This window comes from Thunnus maccoyii, chromosome 23, assembly GCF_910596095.1.
Source record: "Thunnus maccoyii chromosome 23, fThuMac1.1, whole genome shotgun sequence".
Classification (NCBI taxonomy): domain Eukaryota; kingdom Metazoa; phylum Chordata; class Actinopteri; order Scombriformes; family Scombridae; genus Thunnus; species Thunnus maccoyii.
In genome coordinates this window covers 5,646,710-5,659,861 of record NC_056555.1, presented here as the reverse complement: position 1 = coordinate 5,659,861, position 13,152 = coordinate 5,646,710, and the positions used below count along the sequence as shown (strand labels likewise).

Sequence of the window (13,152 nt, the reverse complement as noted above, 5' to 3'; positions counted from 1 at the left end):
CCTGCCTTTAGGTCTGTGGTCACTGCTGGTTGTCAACATGTGTGAGATAAAACCACTGCTGCTAATGCTCATGATAATCATGACTATGTTGCAGAAATCATTCCAGACAACAAAACCAGCTGGCTAGTGGAACATACTGGTCGTCACTTTTGCAAACAAGGCATTGAATCAACTGACTTCTGATAAATATGATGTTAAATATGATAAATATGATGTTTTGCAACCAACATTTACATACCACTCCTCGGCTATCTGTAAAAATGTGTATTGTGTTTGATAAGATCTTACTTGGTAAACAATCTGCCAACTCAAAACTCTTGGCCCAAGAAAACTTATTATGGTCTTCTAATTGTGAAGACTGGTTCTAAAGAGTAGGTGTGTGCACCATATGTTTGTGTTTAGGAGTACGTATCTGAAATGTTGGACTGTTGGTGCGTGCATGTGTGGGTACTGTATATGTGGGTGTATATTTGCATATCTGTACCTGTACATTTTTAATACGCAGGTGAGTGGGGGTTAGTCTTGACCAGTACACCTTCACCAGGAAACGACAGCCTTATTTTGTATTTCTTTGTGTGTGTGTGTGTGTGTGTGTGTGTGTGTGTGTGTGTGTGTGTCCAGGCATCCATCTGATGATGATTTAAACGTGCATGAGAGAGCAAACAGTACATTCTTGTGTTTATGTGTCTGTGAGTGTGTGTGTATGTGTGTCCTCTGTATTACCCCTCATCTTTAGAGACAGTGGCCCTCAAGGCACTTTATGAATGTGAACGAAAGAGGTTACAAGCAGTTGTGTAATTCTGTGTGTGTCTGTGTGTGTTTCTGTTTGTGTGTCCAGTCAATTAACCCCGTCTTTAGAGAATCCCCCCCCCCCACCACCCCACACCCCCTCCACCCCCCCGCCACCTCCTCCCTGTTCCTACTTCCCCTCCCGAGGGCTGTTTCGCAGCGTCACCACACTTTTCACCGTGCAGTGACTTTGCCGTTGCCATGGCAACAGACTTTTCTTTTTTGCCTCAGCGGCCAAGGAATGAAATGTCACTTCTTGTGGGCGGTGGTGGACCCACAAATACACACATACATGCTGTTTGCAACTACATGACAAATGATACACTGAAACTGAAAGGCTGGAAGTGAGTATTATGCATGTTTGAAATGACACATCAACACACACATGGACATAAACTTAAGGTCTACTGGTCAGTTCAAGCCTGCAGCTACTTATGCAGTAGTGACCTTTATATGTTTCTCTTCCTAACTCTGTAGCTCTTGTTCTGGATGCATTTCACCACACTGTAGATTGAATGCTTTTTAACTTTAGCTGCTCTCCACATTACATCACTGTCAGACAGATTATAAATTATCGCCTTGCTAGATGAAGTCAGCAGCTTTCCCACTCAGCTGTGACTGCATCTCCTGTTTCTCAATCGCCTCCTCATCCTCATCTTTAACAACAAGCAGAGCAATCAGCAACTTTCCTCAGTCCAATTTTACTCACAACAGAGAACTCATGCCCTTTAATGCTTCAATTTAGTTGGCTGAAGCTAATTAGATAGTTGCATGGCAACAGGAATGATGCAATGCTCCTTGTGCCCTTTGAGCTCTTGTTCTGTCTGGTCAGAGCTTCGCTGTGCGTGAGCAGAGACACAAAACAACACTCTAATGGGTTCACATCATCCCCGTGAGGCCAAACACGCATTTATATAAAAAAAAGTTATAGAAACAAACAAACAAAAAAAAAAACAAAAACATGACTTTCATCCATGTGCAGACCAGTTAATGGTTAAAAGGCTTCAGAAACCCCCTCCTCTCATATCTCTCTGATGTCGGTGTTTAGGGGGTGCTGGTTACTTTATCCTAGTCTACAATATTTACATAAGAACATATAATAATTTCAATAGTGATAATGCATGATGAAAGCAAAACAAGAAAAAAAATACATGTAAGGCCTGGAAAACAAAAAGCAAAAAAAAAAAAAGATAAAAGGGTGTAAGATGAAACGAGAGGGTATGTGACATGAAAGGAGCAAATGAAACTTGCTGTAAGAGGAAGAATGAAGTTAAGAAGATGTATGGAATGACTTGTGGCAGAGACTTCCTGTATCTGTTTCTCTGTCTTCAGCTCTCTCTCTCTCTACCTGCTTTTGCCCAGAAGGTTCTGGCTGCAGTACTGACATTTCCTGACAATTGATTTTTTCTTTTTTCTCTTTTACTTGAGACCAAAATAATATTTCATCACCCCCTGCAGTGAAGCTCCAATGCCTGGTGTCTTATCTCTGCAAAGTGAAGGTTTGTCTTCTAGCAGGGCTCAACAGCGGCATGTGAATCATGGATGTATAAAGAAAACTGGATACAGTAGAGGCGGGGCCCCGTTCATGTCTATTAAAGTTGCTCATGAAGCAAACAAAGTTCTGACTTCTGGGTATAAAATCACTTGGATCTTCTGGGATTGTGTGGCCCATACAGCAGGAGCTCCAGACACTTCCGCTGACCGAGCCGACTAACTTCCAGTTCAGCCCTCCACTAACTTGAATGGGGTTAAAATAATTAAATCATATGGCTCTTCTAGACTTTCTAAATGTTATCAGACTGAATGAATCAAATTCTGATAGTGTAAAGAGTCATTTTGTAGGGGGTTGTAATGCTCAAAAACATGTATCCAATGATTTACAGACGTCTCTTCGCAATGTAATTCTGTGGGGAAAAGAGTTTTTGGGTGTGCATCATGTGACGGATGCAGACGTTGTAATTAAATGGTTTGGCCAATATGTCAAATTGGCTTCAAAGCCTGGCGCAGTTCCTGGGGGCCGGAAATGGGCTGGAATGGGCCGGAAAAGAACATATCAGCCCTTTTAAAAAACAGTACCAGCCATTTTCACAGAATAATAAAAAGAAACATTGATTGACTGAATCCTTTATAAACCTAAACAAATAATTGATATTTAAATGAAAGCACAATGTTATTACGATACACCGATTTCTCCGTCTTTGCTCTGTTTTCAGCTACACGCTACACTTGGTCACACGCTACCCGTCCACCCTCCCGCTACTGTCCGCTCGCCATCTCTCGCCATGTCTTCCTTCTTCCTCTCGTTAAAGAGTTTGAACTTTTTAAGATTGAAAGCCAGAGAAAAAGACAGATTCAAAAAGAAGAAGAATTTACTGGAGGCTTTTCCCTGCTCTGTATCTGACACCACTCGCTGCATCTCTCCTCCACCCCCGACACCTCCTACTGATCCTCTCTCAACTCTACAGACTTGATCCTGTAGTGTTTTTTTCCTCAGCGACTGGGAAAGGCTTTAAGATTTAAAGCATGATCTCATTAGTTAGGAAACATTTTTATGATTACATATATTGTGAGCCAAAGCAAAAGGTTTGTCATTATAACGTCATATAAACATGTCAATAATCCTTAATTATTAAAATGACTATGACCCTTGGGAAAGGTTTTAATTATTATCACTGTGTCAGCCAATAAGGCATAAATCTCCTGAACGAGCCAAAGGAAAATCTTAAAGCTATTACAAACACTGTCAGCGAGCCAAATTCAAAGATTTTCAGTAATCAAAAACATTGTGAGCTGATATATTTACTTCTCACGACAGAAACAGGATCTTAAAACAACTATTAACTTGTGAATAATCAATGTTGTGTTGAATAAAAAGATCTCTAACTCTCAGCTACTGAGAGACCTTATATTTCAAAAACATGAGCACTCTCATTAGCTTCATCATGCTTGACAGAGCGACTGCCTGAATCTCCCTCTTTGGTCATCTCTCGAACGGCTTTTGCCATGCTGTGAAAATGTGTCACCGCCTCCACCTAATGGCATCCATTATAACTCGCATGGAATAAAGAGCCGGGGATGATTCAGCAGACTGGTTACGACTGGTAAAGTGAGCGACTGTTTCAGCTCCTCTGCGGCTCCTCTGCTTGTCTGTCTTGAGTCAGTGGTGCCATCATGTGGCTGGGATGGAGAATGTAAAAAAAAAAAAAAAAAAGTCTGCCCCCACCTACCGTAAAACCTCTACCCTCTCAATCTCTTTAACATCAACAGAAGAATGTCAGCCTCTGTAAACAGCTTTGTGTGTTGCGTTCCCACTGTCAATAACGCTTCGAGCCGTTCTTACCTCTGTCGTTGCCGCTTGCATACTGGAGAGGTTTGCTCTTGTCGATGCTGTTGAAGCTCTGGCTGCGACGGTTAAGGTTGGAAGAGCCCAGGTTCCTGGAGGCCCCGCTGCCTGCAGCAGGTACCCTGGAGGGTCCCGGTAACCTGCAGGGGTTGGTGCAGAAAGAGAGAGAGAGAGAGAGGAAGGTTTAGATGTTAAGATGATGTGCTGGAGTTTGATCCTTATATAAAAATTTCCTTGAGGATAGAAATATATCAATTGACAAGTTGGGTGGTTTTCATTCATGATCATTACATGATAATGTAGCCAGAAACATTGTGGTTTCTTTGTCTCCGCCCACCTAAGATTGAACTTATTTCTGGTTTTAGAGCAGCTTTTCTTGGACAAGGTTTTGAATAACTAAAGACACATTTTTTTTTTCTGCACTAAAGTTGTAGAAAAATCTGTGCTGAATTATGCCCATGCTTTAAATTTGAACCCTGGATTGTGGGAAACCCTGGCAATAAAAGTGTGGATTCAAGAAGACAGATAGAAGACCACAAGTTAGGCCTGGGGCTGAACTGTATGGACTCTATACAGCACAGACAGTGAGGCAAAGAAAGCTTGGCTCGCTATAAAGAGTCCTGTCATTAACTCATGAATTCTGATCCTGGACTGAGATGAAGAGAGATCAAGAAGAGTGCTGTAAGACAGACCGTGTGTGTTCTCTTGTGGGATGAGGAGGAAGGGTGAGGATGAGGTGAACTTAAGAATTTTGATGAAAGCTCATGATAGAGATGTGCCAATATACAGTTTTTACTATACGCCGTGTTGAAACATCCTGACAGCATAAATACCGCAAACCATTTCCATTACAGTCATTACCCTGATAATCACTGCTCTCAGAGGACGGTGTGAACACAGAGAGCCCAGTATAACTGTTATTATTTCCTACTAATTTCTCTTCCGTTTAGACATTAATTTAACTGTTAACATCCAGCAGATAACACTTATTACTCAAGAAATCAATCAATCAATTTCATCAGGAAATGTGTGTGTGTGGAATCTAAGAGATGCAGACACTGAGCTGCATTTAAAGTGATTTCCGGTCAACTGTCTTCAACGTTGAACCTACTTTTGTTTACAGTGGTCAAACTGTTTTTGATGGTATTTCTTATGCAGAACACAACAAAATTGAACCATACAGACTTCTGTTCAGTGAACAAAATCTAAAGCAATCATGGTGTGAAGTAATTCACCCATATTTTAGCAGTAATAGCAGGATTTCAGGAAACTTTGATGACTGTCATGATAACGCTGTTTACCGTGATATTTTACTTACGATAATGTGAACATTTGACACCTGCACATCCCTTGTACGTGACAGATAGAGAGATACAAAAGTTTGCCTCATGACAGCATGACTGAGATGTGTCAGCACCTGTTACTGGAGGATAAATGAAGCTGATGTAAAGAGAAGTTGGAGGCTCTTTATTGTGACCTCGCTCTCTTTTTATCCTCCTACATGTACAGTACAGTCATATACTGCAACTTCTGCCTCTACTGACACCATATAGAGGAACAAATGCTCACATAAACATACCCACCGGGAGGTTTGCTTTTTCAGTCAGTCTCTCTACCCTCTTATACACACACACACACACACACACACACACATAATCTTTTTCTCTTGACACAGTCAAAGCTGCGAGTGTCAAATGTTGATTTGCCATGCTGCAGCTGGGGGATTTTAACGGCTCCCAGGAGGCAGCTAAAATAATTATCTCATCAAAAACCTGTTGTTATTGTAAAACAACTTTACATTGCATCTTTTATGCACTTTGACAGATGCGTTCACACATCTGTTAGTTGGTATGATATTTCAAAAACAGATTTGGCGAGGAACCGTTGATCCATTTTCATGGTAATCTGGTCTTAATCTGGACTATAATGCTGTGGTTATACACTGGTGAGCTCACACATTCACGCTTCTAAACCGGCTGCTAATTATTACACACTTCTATCGGTGAATGAATCGCAGCAGACGGCATTTTAGTGTGATTGAATCTAATCACATCAGTACCTGGTTTGAAAATGCATATGATTTACACCCTGCTACTTTAATTCTTCAAATCTGTCACCACATTTACATCACTCCGTTATTGTTACTAGATTGCATCCAGCATGTCTGACGAGGGATAAAAAGATAACCAACACATTCACACATACAGTACATTACAAACTCTCAGAGAAAAAAAAGTCATTGAATGAAGACCTCGCTCCACAGCACTGTGGGTGTTTCCATTCATAGCCTGATCTTTGTCAATTTAAAAGCAAGAAAGAAGAAGAAAAAAAAAAAACCTTGAAGAGATTCTAACAACTTGGTGTCTTTCTGTCTCCCTGCCCGAAAGCTGTCGTGATGTCCTCTAACAAAGATAATCGATTTGCTACGCTGAATATGTCACTCGGGTCTGTATCGCAGATGGAGCCGAGATGTCGGAAGGGAAAGTTTTTCTACTGGTGGAATCCTGAAGTGGTCAAAACCCCCAGTAGGAAAAAAACATCTCATATGTTCCATTTTGTCGTTAAAGCCTTAACTTAATAAAAAAATAAACAAACAGAGGGACAGACCGACATGTAGCGCGGATAAAAAACATCTTGATTATTAATATTCATCTCCCTACACCGCCTGCAGTACTGTTTTATTCCTTTGGTAAACGAGAACATAAAAAGATGAACCACATCTGCAAAAACTTCACTTCTCTCATTCTGTACTTACAATCAAACATACCAGAGAGGTCAACTTTATTTCTATTTGTTAATTTGTGAGATGTTTGAGAGGTTTATAGTAGCATCAGTCAAAAACTGATAAGAAGGACCACTGAGAAACCAAAACAACAGCAGAATAGTATTTGGACAGGGAGCGAGCAACACTTGGTCTTTTATTTCCCCTGCAGAAATTGCTTTAACACTGTTTAAAATGTGAGCAACGTAGCAGAATTAAAAGCTGGTGATAGACCCTTTGGCTGAGCAATCATCATTGGATCTGGAATCTATTTTATACTGGTGACAAGCCCAAAAAAAAAAAAAAAAAAAAAAAAAAAAGAGCTGGCTAAGAATGGTTGTTTAAAAAAAAATGCTGTGCTGCAACTACTCTGCATGTTCCCTACTGTCTCTGACATGCATTAGATTCATCTCATCTATGAAAAGTGTTTCCTCTTTTGAATATTCTGTTAATAATCATAATGACTTGATTAGATTTGCTTCTAAACACAACAACACAGTGTTCAATCCCCTAAAACAACAAAAAAAAAACCCCAATAAGAACCTGTTACTGAAAACACTTGTTTACTCTGTTGTCACATGGCACACAAAACTGAATAAAAACAATTATGTCCCGGCTAAACGAATTCTCCCGGTTCACCTTTTAACATCACTTGAGTAGGACAGCTTGTGATTTGCAAGGGGATGGCAGCTCCACAGTTTAATACCAGTGAAGCAAATTAGGCTTTGAGCTGCAGGGCTTTTTAGACTCACTAACCATCCGCTGCGTTTTCTGACGCAACAAGCAACACAAAAAGCATTTCAAAAATCAGCCCTTCTACTATTGCACCAAACTTGAACTGTATCCAGTTGCAAAAAAAGTGAAGTTTACTTTGGGTGCCTCTCTTGAAAAATAGAACAAGTCTCAGTGATTAGGGAATCTGCACAGCATGAAGTCAGAGCAAAAGTGCCTAATAAGTCAGTCCATGTGCTGAGCAATGCAAACATTGTTTTACACAGACAATTGTGCAAAAATAAGCTAGTGCAAAAGAACTGACATCAAGATGCAGTAAATGTGCCATTCCTTTACACTCAGTTCTTTTGAATTTTTCAGATCCTGCCTTCACATCCTCCTCCTGTGTGTCTAAAGTGGCAACGCCGACTGTTTAGAGATGCTGATCCAGGCCTGAGAGCAAAGAACTGGTGCTCTGCCTGAGTGATTGTACTGAGCTGCAGCCAGAGGTGGTCCTTAGCCCGCAGCTGAGGCAGTCACTCACTGGGCTGAAACAGACGGACTAGCTCAGTAGCGACTACACAACGTGGAGAAAAAACAGAGGGAACATAGAAAATGACAGGGAGGAAGACAGAGACTTTGAATTTTGATGTTTGAATGAAATATCTCACAATAAAACAAAACTAAAAGCACACCAATGACCCCTAAACATACACACACAATGAGAGCGATAGTGCCTGGAGTTCTACCAACAAGGGAATGAATGAAAGGTAATAAAAACTGAAAGAAAAAAGAACCGAGAGGAATGAAAAACGAACAAAACAAAGAAGTGAGAGAACGGGGAGTGAAAGAGAAAAAGATGCACAGAGGGAGAGAAAACACAGAAAGGATATTGTTGCTGCAAACCCCAGACAAGAGAAAATGAGAGATAAACAACACGGAAATGAGCGAGAGAGAGATTGAGGCAATTCAGATGGAAATCAGACTCCCTTTTATCATGAGATTCTTTCATCTTCCAAAATACATATTTGTTAATGCATCAGCAGAATGGAGCTGGAGAGGGAAATGTGATGTCAATTCTGGACAGTGAAGTTGTATATACTGTATGACACTGAAAGGATGAGGTGAAGAGGAGAACATTATGCAGCCTGTCAGTCACCGGCTAAAGGAAAAGGTCTTCGATTACACGGGTAGATACATATACATACAGTCTGATTCATGTTAAATGTAGAGTATTCAGTGTATAAATGGCATGAAACTACATTAAGATTTCTTTTGGAGCTCTTCAGTGCGACCACATTTTTCTACTGTTGGCCACTGACTTCTAACTCCTAGTAGGTGCCTTGCCCAAGAGCACCTTGACAATGTTTCATGTTTATATCTTAGCTATCCATCTATGTTTTTAAATGTATTTTCTGTACTGTTACAGGGAACTACAGATGTGCATTCGTTTCCATATTTTATGAAAATCAATTAGCAATCTCAGAAATGAATGCAGACTTTCATTGTGATGAATTACACAACAAGTCTATTTAGTGATTTTGTACAGAAATGAGTGGAAATCAGTTACTGGAAATGTAGGAAAAATACAATCACAAATCTGACATTGAATAGCATGCACTAAAAATGGTCAGCAAAAATGTAAAGCACAGAATATTTGTAGAAAAAAACTTGCTATAACACTGGTGATCAACCAACAAAATGACAAAATGCATAAGTACTAGTAGTATCTTGGACCTATGCTCATATTTAGCTATTTCTTTCCATATTCTTAACTTTTTTTAATAACAGGAGAAAGGCAGGTATATAAATATGAAAGGGAACAGTGAGTCTGTAAAAAGAAAGAGACAGGCCATAGAATTGAGTAGATGTGAAAAGTGCAGTGGTTGTAAGGAGGTAGTTCCTTTAGGACCAGCCAACAAGCAGAATGTCGCATAAAGAGCAAGAAAAATACTAAAACCTAGCGCCTTGAGGGAAACACTTTTCAACACATTCAGCAGAGTATCTGAGAGAGACATGTATTGTTTTCCCATTTTAGAATTGCTAAAGCTTTCTTGCTTTAGGGATAGGAGAGGAGACAACCCGTGGTGATTAAAAATAACTTCTCAGATGGCAAGAGAGCAATTAAATGTGGTAATCATACTTGTATGAATGAGAATCAGATGGCAGCAGAGGAAAACCTATACTGTCACTGCTCACTAACCTCGAATTAAGGGTTTTGTATGTATTGTGTGACTGTAGTTTTCGTGTGTGTGTGAAGCATGTGCGGGAATTAAAGTGCTATTTCTGAAAAGCAGCAGTGGTGAGGTTTGTTGTCAGTGATGTGAGAGGGTAGGTTACCACCCATAGGGCTGGAGCTGCTGGCTGCAGCATTTTTGCCATTGCTCAGTGGCGGATGGAGAGGAATTATTTGCCAACACGCTGGTTCCCACTGCCTCTGGGCTGGAACAAATGCTGCAAGCATCAGACAACTGGACTCTAGGGTGTGTATATACAGTATGTGTGTATAGATTTGTGGGTGCATATGTATATAAGCGTATAGCAAGTTTTTGTGATACTGCACATACTGTACTCATATCTCTGCGCACGAGTGTGAGTGCCTAAACGCTAATGTTTATGGAACAGTAGGAGGGTCAACGGTTTGCCAGCTTACGCATGACACCTTAAGAGTGGTTGAAGCCTGTGGTTCCCTGACTGCTAGCTACAGTCTACAGCTTGGCAACACAAAGAGTGTCATTATATCGTCTGGTAGATTATTTAGCAGCAGCTTCTTTGCCAAGATGTGTAAAAGGGCTATTCCCAAAGGACATATCACATTGAATAGCACTTCTCAAGTAGTAAAAGTGCTGGACTGAGGACAGAGGTTATAGACTTTTACTGTAAAGAAATGACTTGTGTAAAAAAACTTGCTGTGGTGGTTTAAAGTTTCTTATTTTGTGCTTCTGGCGACCTTTTTGTGGCACTACTGTGTTTATGTACTGAACTCTACACGTTACTACTCAGTCAGTTTTGGTGTGATTCATTTCAAATAAGACATCCCCTCTAATTATCAACTGAATATTTACTCACTTGAACATTACTCAAACGAACTACACAAACCTAGCATTTTCATACACTACAGGTGTTCTGAACTGAAGCGGCATGTTTTAATTAGGCTGAATCAACAGTGGTAAGAGGGAATATAATGAACATTTAGCACATTAAGAAAGACTATCCTTTAGCTGTGAGGCACATTGCCACCCTACTGAAGCATCCTGGAGTAAAACACTGAATCCCTACCAGCTGTTCTCAAGCTGACCCTGACCTGTCAGGTTAGAGGTCAACTCTAACCTCCATATGGTGGTATCAGAGTATCACAAAAACTCGAGAACACTGACCAAAATGAATGTGAAGGCATGGGTGCAGCCAAAAAACGCTACAGCACTTTGAAATATGAATGCTCTGTATGTTGAACTTTAAGTAAGAATCAGCTAACCCAATAACACAATAAAGTGATCTTAAGTATTTGCTATATTTACCTTGTGTTTTTCTTCTGTGGTGACCCTATTCCACTGTGGCCCGGAGGACTTGCATATCGTGCTGTGAGACTGAGGAGAGAGCAGAGCAGATGATGGACAGACTGTTAACAGTTAAATGAGGAATGAGACCGGCGTCTTACTGGAATTTTCTTAATCCATGTCTTAATGCAATAATGTGAGTGAGAAGAGCCATTCATATAGAGGCAGAGAGAAAAAGGAAGAGAGATGACCAGAGAGAGAGAGAGAGAGAGAGAGAAAAAGAAGCACATGGTAGATAATGTAGCATGCCAGTGCACATTTCTTTGATTTTTCACATGATGGCTCACATATGTTTATTACCACATTCGAATGACTAAACCAATAACATCTCGGTCCGTTTATTGGGCTGCTGACCTAAAACGGCCAAAAACCTTTCACAATCACTTCTGCGGTGGCATCGTATGAAAGGAAACCTCAAAACACACAACACACGAGGCAGAGGCGAAGGAAATGCCCACAGCACCAGTCACAGTTTATAACCCAACACTCACTGTTAGTCATTCGCGGAGATGGGAATCAACACTGGCTGTTACAGTCGGGCCTCTCCATTCATGTTTGACAGGAAGTAGTTAAGCTACTTGTAGAGCGCTTTATGAACAAAGAGGTGCCTTTAATCATCATACGTACACCCTGTAAACAATGAAAAGTCAAACACCAGGTGGTGAGGCTGTTGTTTATTCCTGTGTGTAATGTCCTGTGTGTACTGTATCACTGCATACCATGTAAATGTTTCCCACTGGTTTTCATAATCTGGATGAACAGAGTCTTTATTGAAAGTTAGCCCTGCTATCCACTGGACATATCTACTTTTTTAATGGTATCGCTAACTGCCTGGGGAAATTATTATTTGTGGCTGTTGTATTGTTAAACAAGCAGGTGAAAACCCACTCAAAGCAACAGGTATCATTTTAACATCTGCCATTGAGAAAAGAGAGATTCTTATAGCTCCTTAGCTAGCTGTAACATACAAATGGCCAGCACCTCTTCTTTTTCACTCTGTTTACAAGGAAAATGTATTTTTAATGAGTTAGTTATGGACAAAACTACATTAAAATACTGAAAAAAGAAACAAATGAGGCTACATATAGGATAAGTGTTACAAATTTAACCAATATTATATTGTATTGTAGGCAGTGTTGGGGCAGGCTTGGCTAATCTCTGCTAACGTTATTAGCTCAATGGAGTTCCAGTTTAAAATATAGCTAGCTGTCACCTATTTTTGAATCTCAGTTATTTACAGAAATATGAACCATTTGACTGTGTACATCTGACATTTGACTGTATATGAAATAAAATGATACAAATGGGAAAGGACTAATGGTTGCTAACAAAGACTGTAGTAGTGAATGCTGTAAACTTACCAGACAGTTCAATTACAATGGCAAATGTCAGTTTGGTCCCAGTAGCCTCACATATCAGTTTTTAAATTAAAGAAACTATTCTGAACAAGATGATGACTGCACATCAAACCAAGTAAATTAACTTTACTAAAGCATAATAGCAACTAATAAAGCCCCCGTTCAGGTAGTTACAAATACTGCAAACAACTCTTTCTCAACTATTACACATTACAAATGAAACAGCATGAAATTCCAGCTAATTAGAGACTTTACTCACACCTTCCACAGGCTGAACAGAGATCAGAACTTGAGTTATCCTAACAGTTCCTCTTGAGGAGGGGGCTACAGAGCAGCAGCAGTTCCACAAGAAGTTTAACGGTAAAATACTGTCTCAAAACTGTCTTCTACAATGACCAGAGCTGCTGAGCTCCACTTCAGCTGGAGGACAGAGGAAGCAACAACACCAGCAGTCTGTTTAGACGGCCTTCTCTTCTGACAACGGGGAACAACTTGTTCTCTGTTTTGTGTTTGTGGGCTGCTGGTTTGGCGTTGGTGAGTGAAAGTGGACAGAGACAATAAAGTACCTATATACTGGGTGGCTGAATGACGCACGGCAGTCATCACTTCTCTTTCTGCCTTTAGTGTGCAGCT

The 13,152-nt window shown here is 40.3% G+C and overlaps 1 protein-coding gene across 12 annotated transcripts in view; it reads right to left on the bottom strand.

Moving 5' to 3' along the window:
- The window catches only part of nav3 (neuron navigator 3), a 420,425-nt gene that overhangs the window by 89,349 nt on the left and 317,924 nt on the right, over positions 1-13,152 (bottom strand). For all 12 annotated transcript variants that reach the window (XM_042402532.1, XM_042402533.1, XM_042402528.1 and 9 more), the window contains 2 exons: positions 11,123-11,191; positions 4,130-4,272 (listed from right to left, as the gene is read on the bottom strand). In XM_042402532.1, the coding sequence (XP_042258466.1) occupies positions 4,130-4,272; positions 11,123-11,191 (212 nt within the window). The remainder of the gene's footprint in view (positions 1-4,129; positions 4,273-11,122; positions 11,192-13,152) is intronic.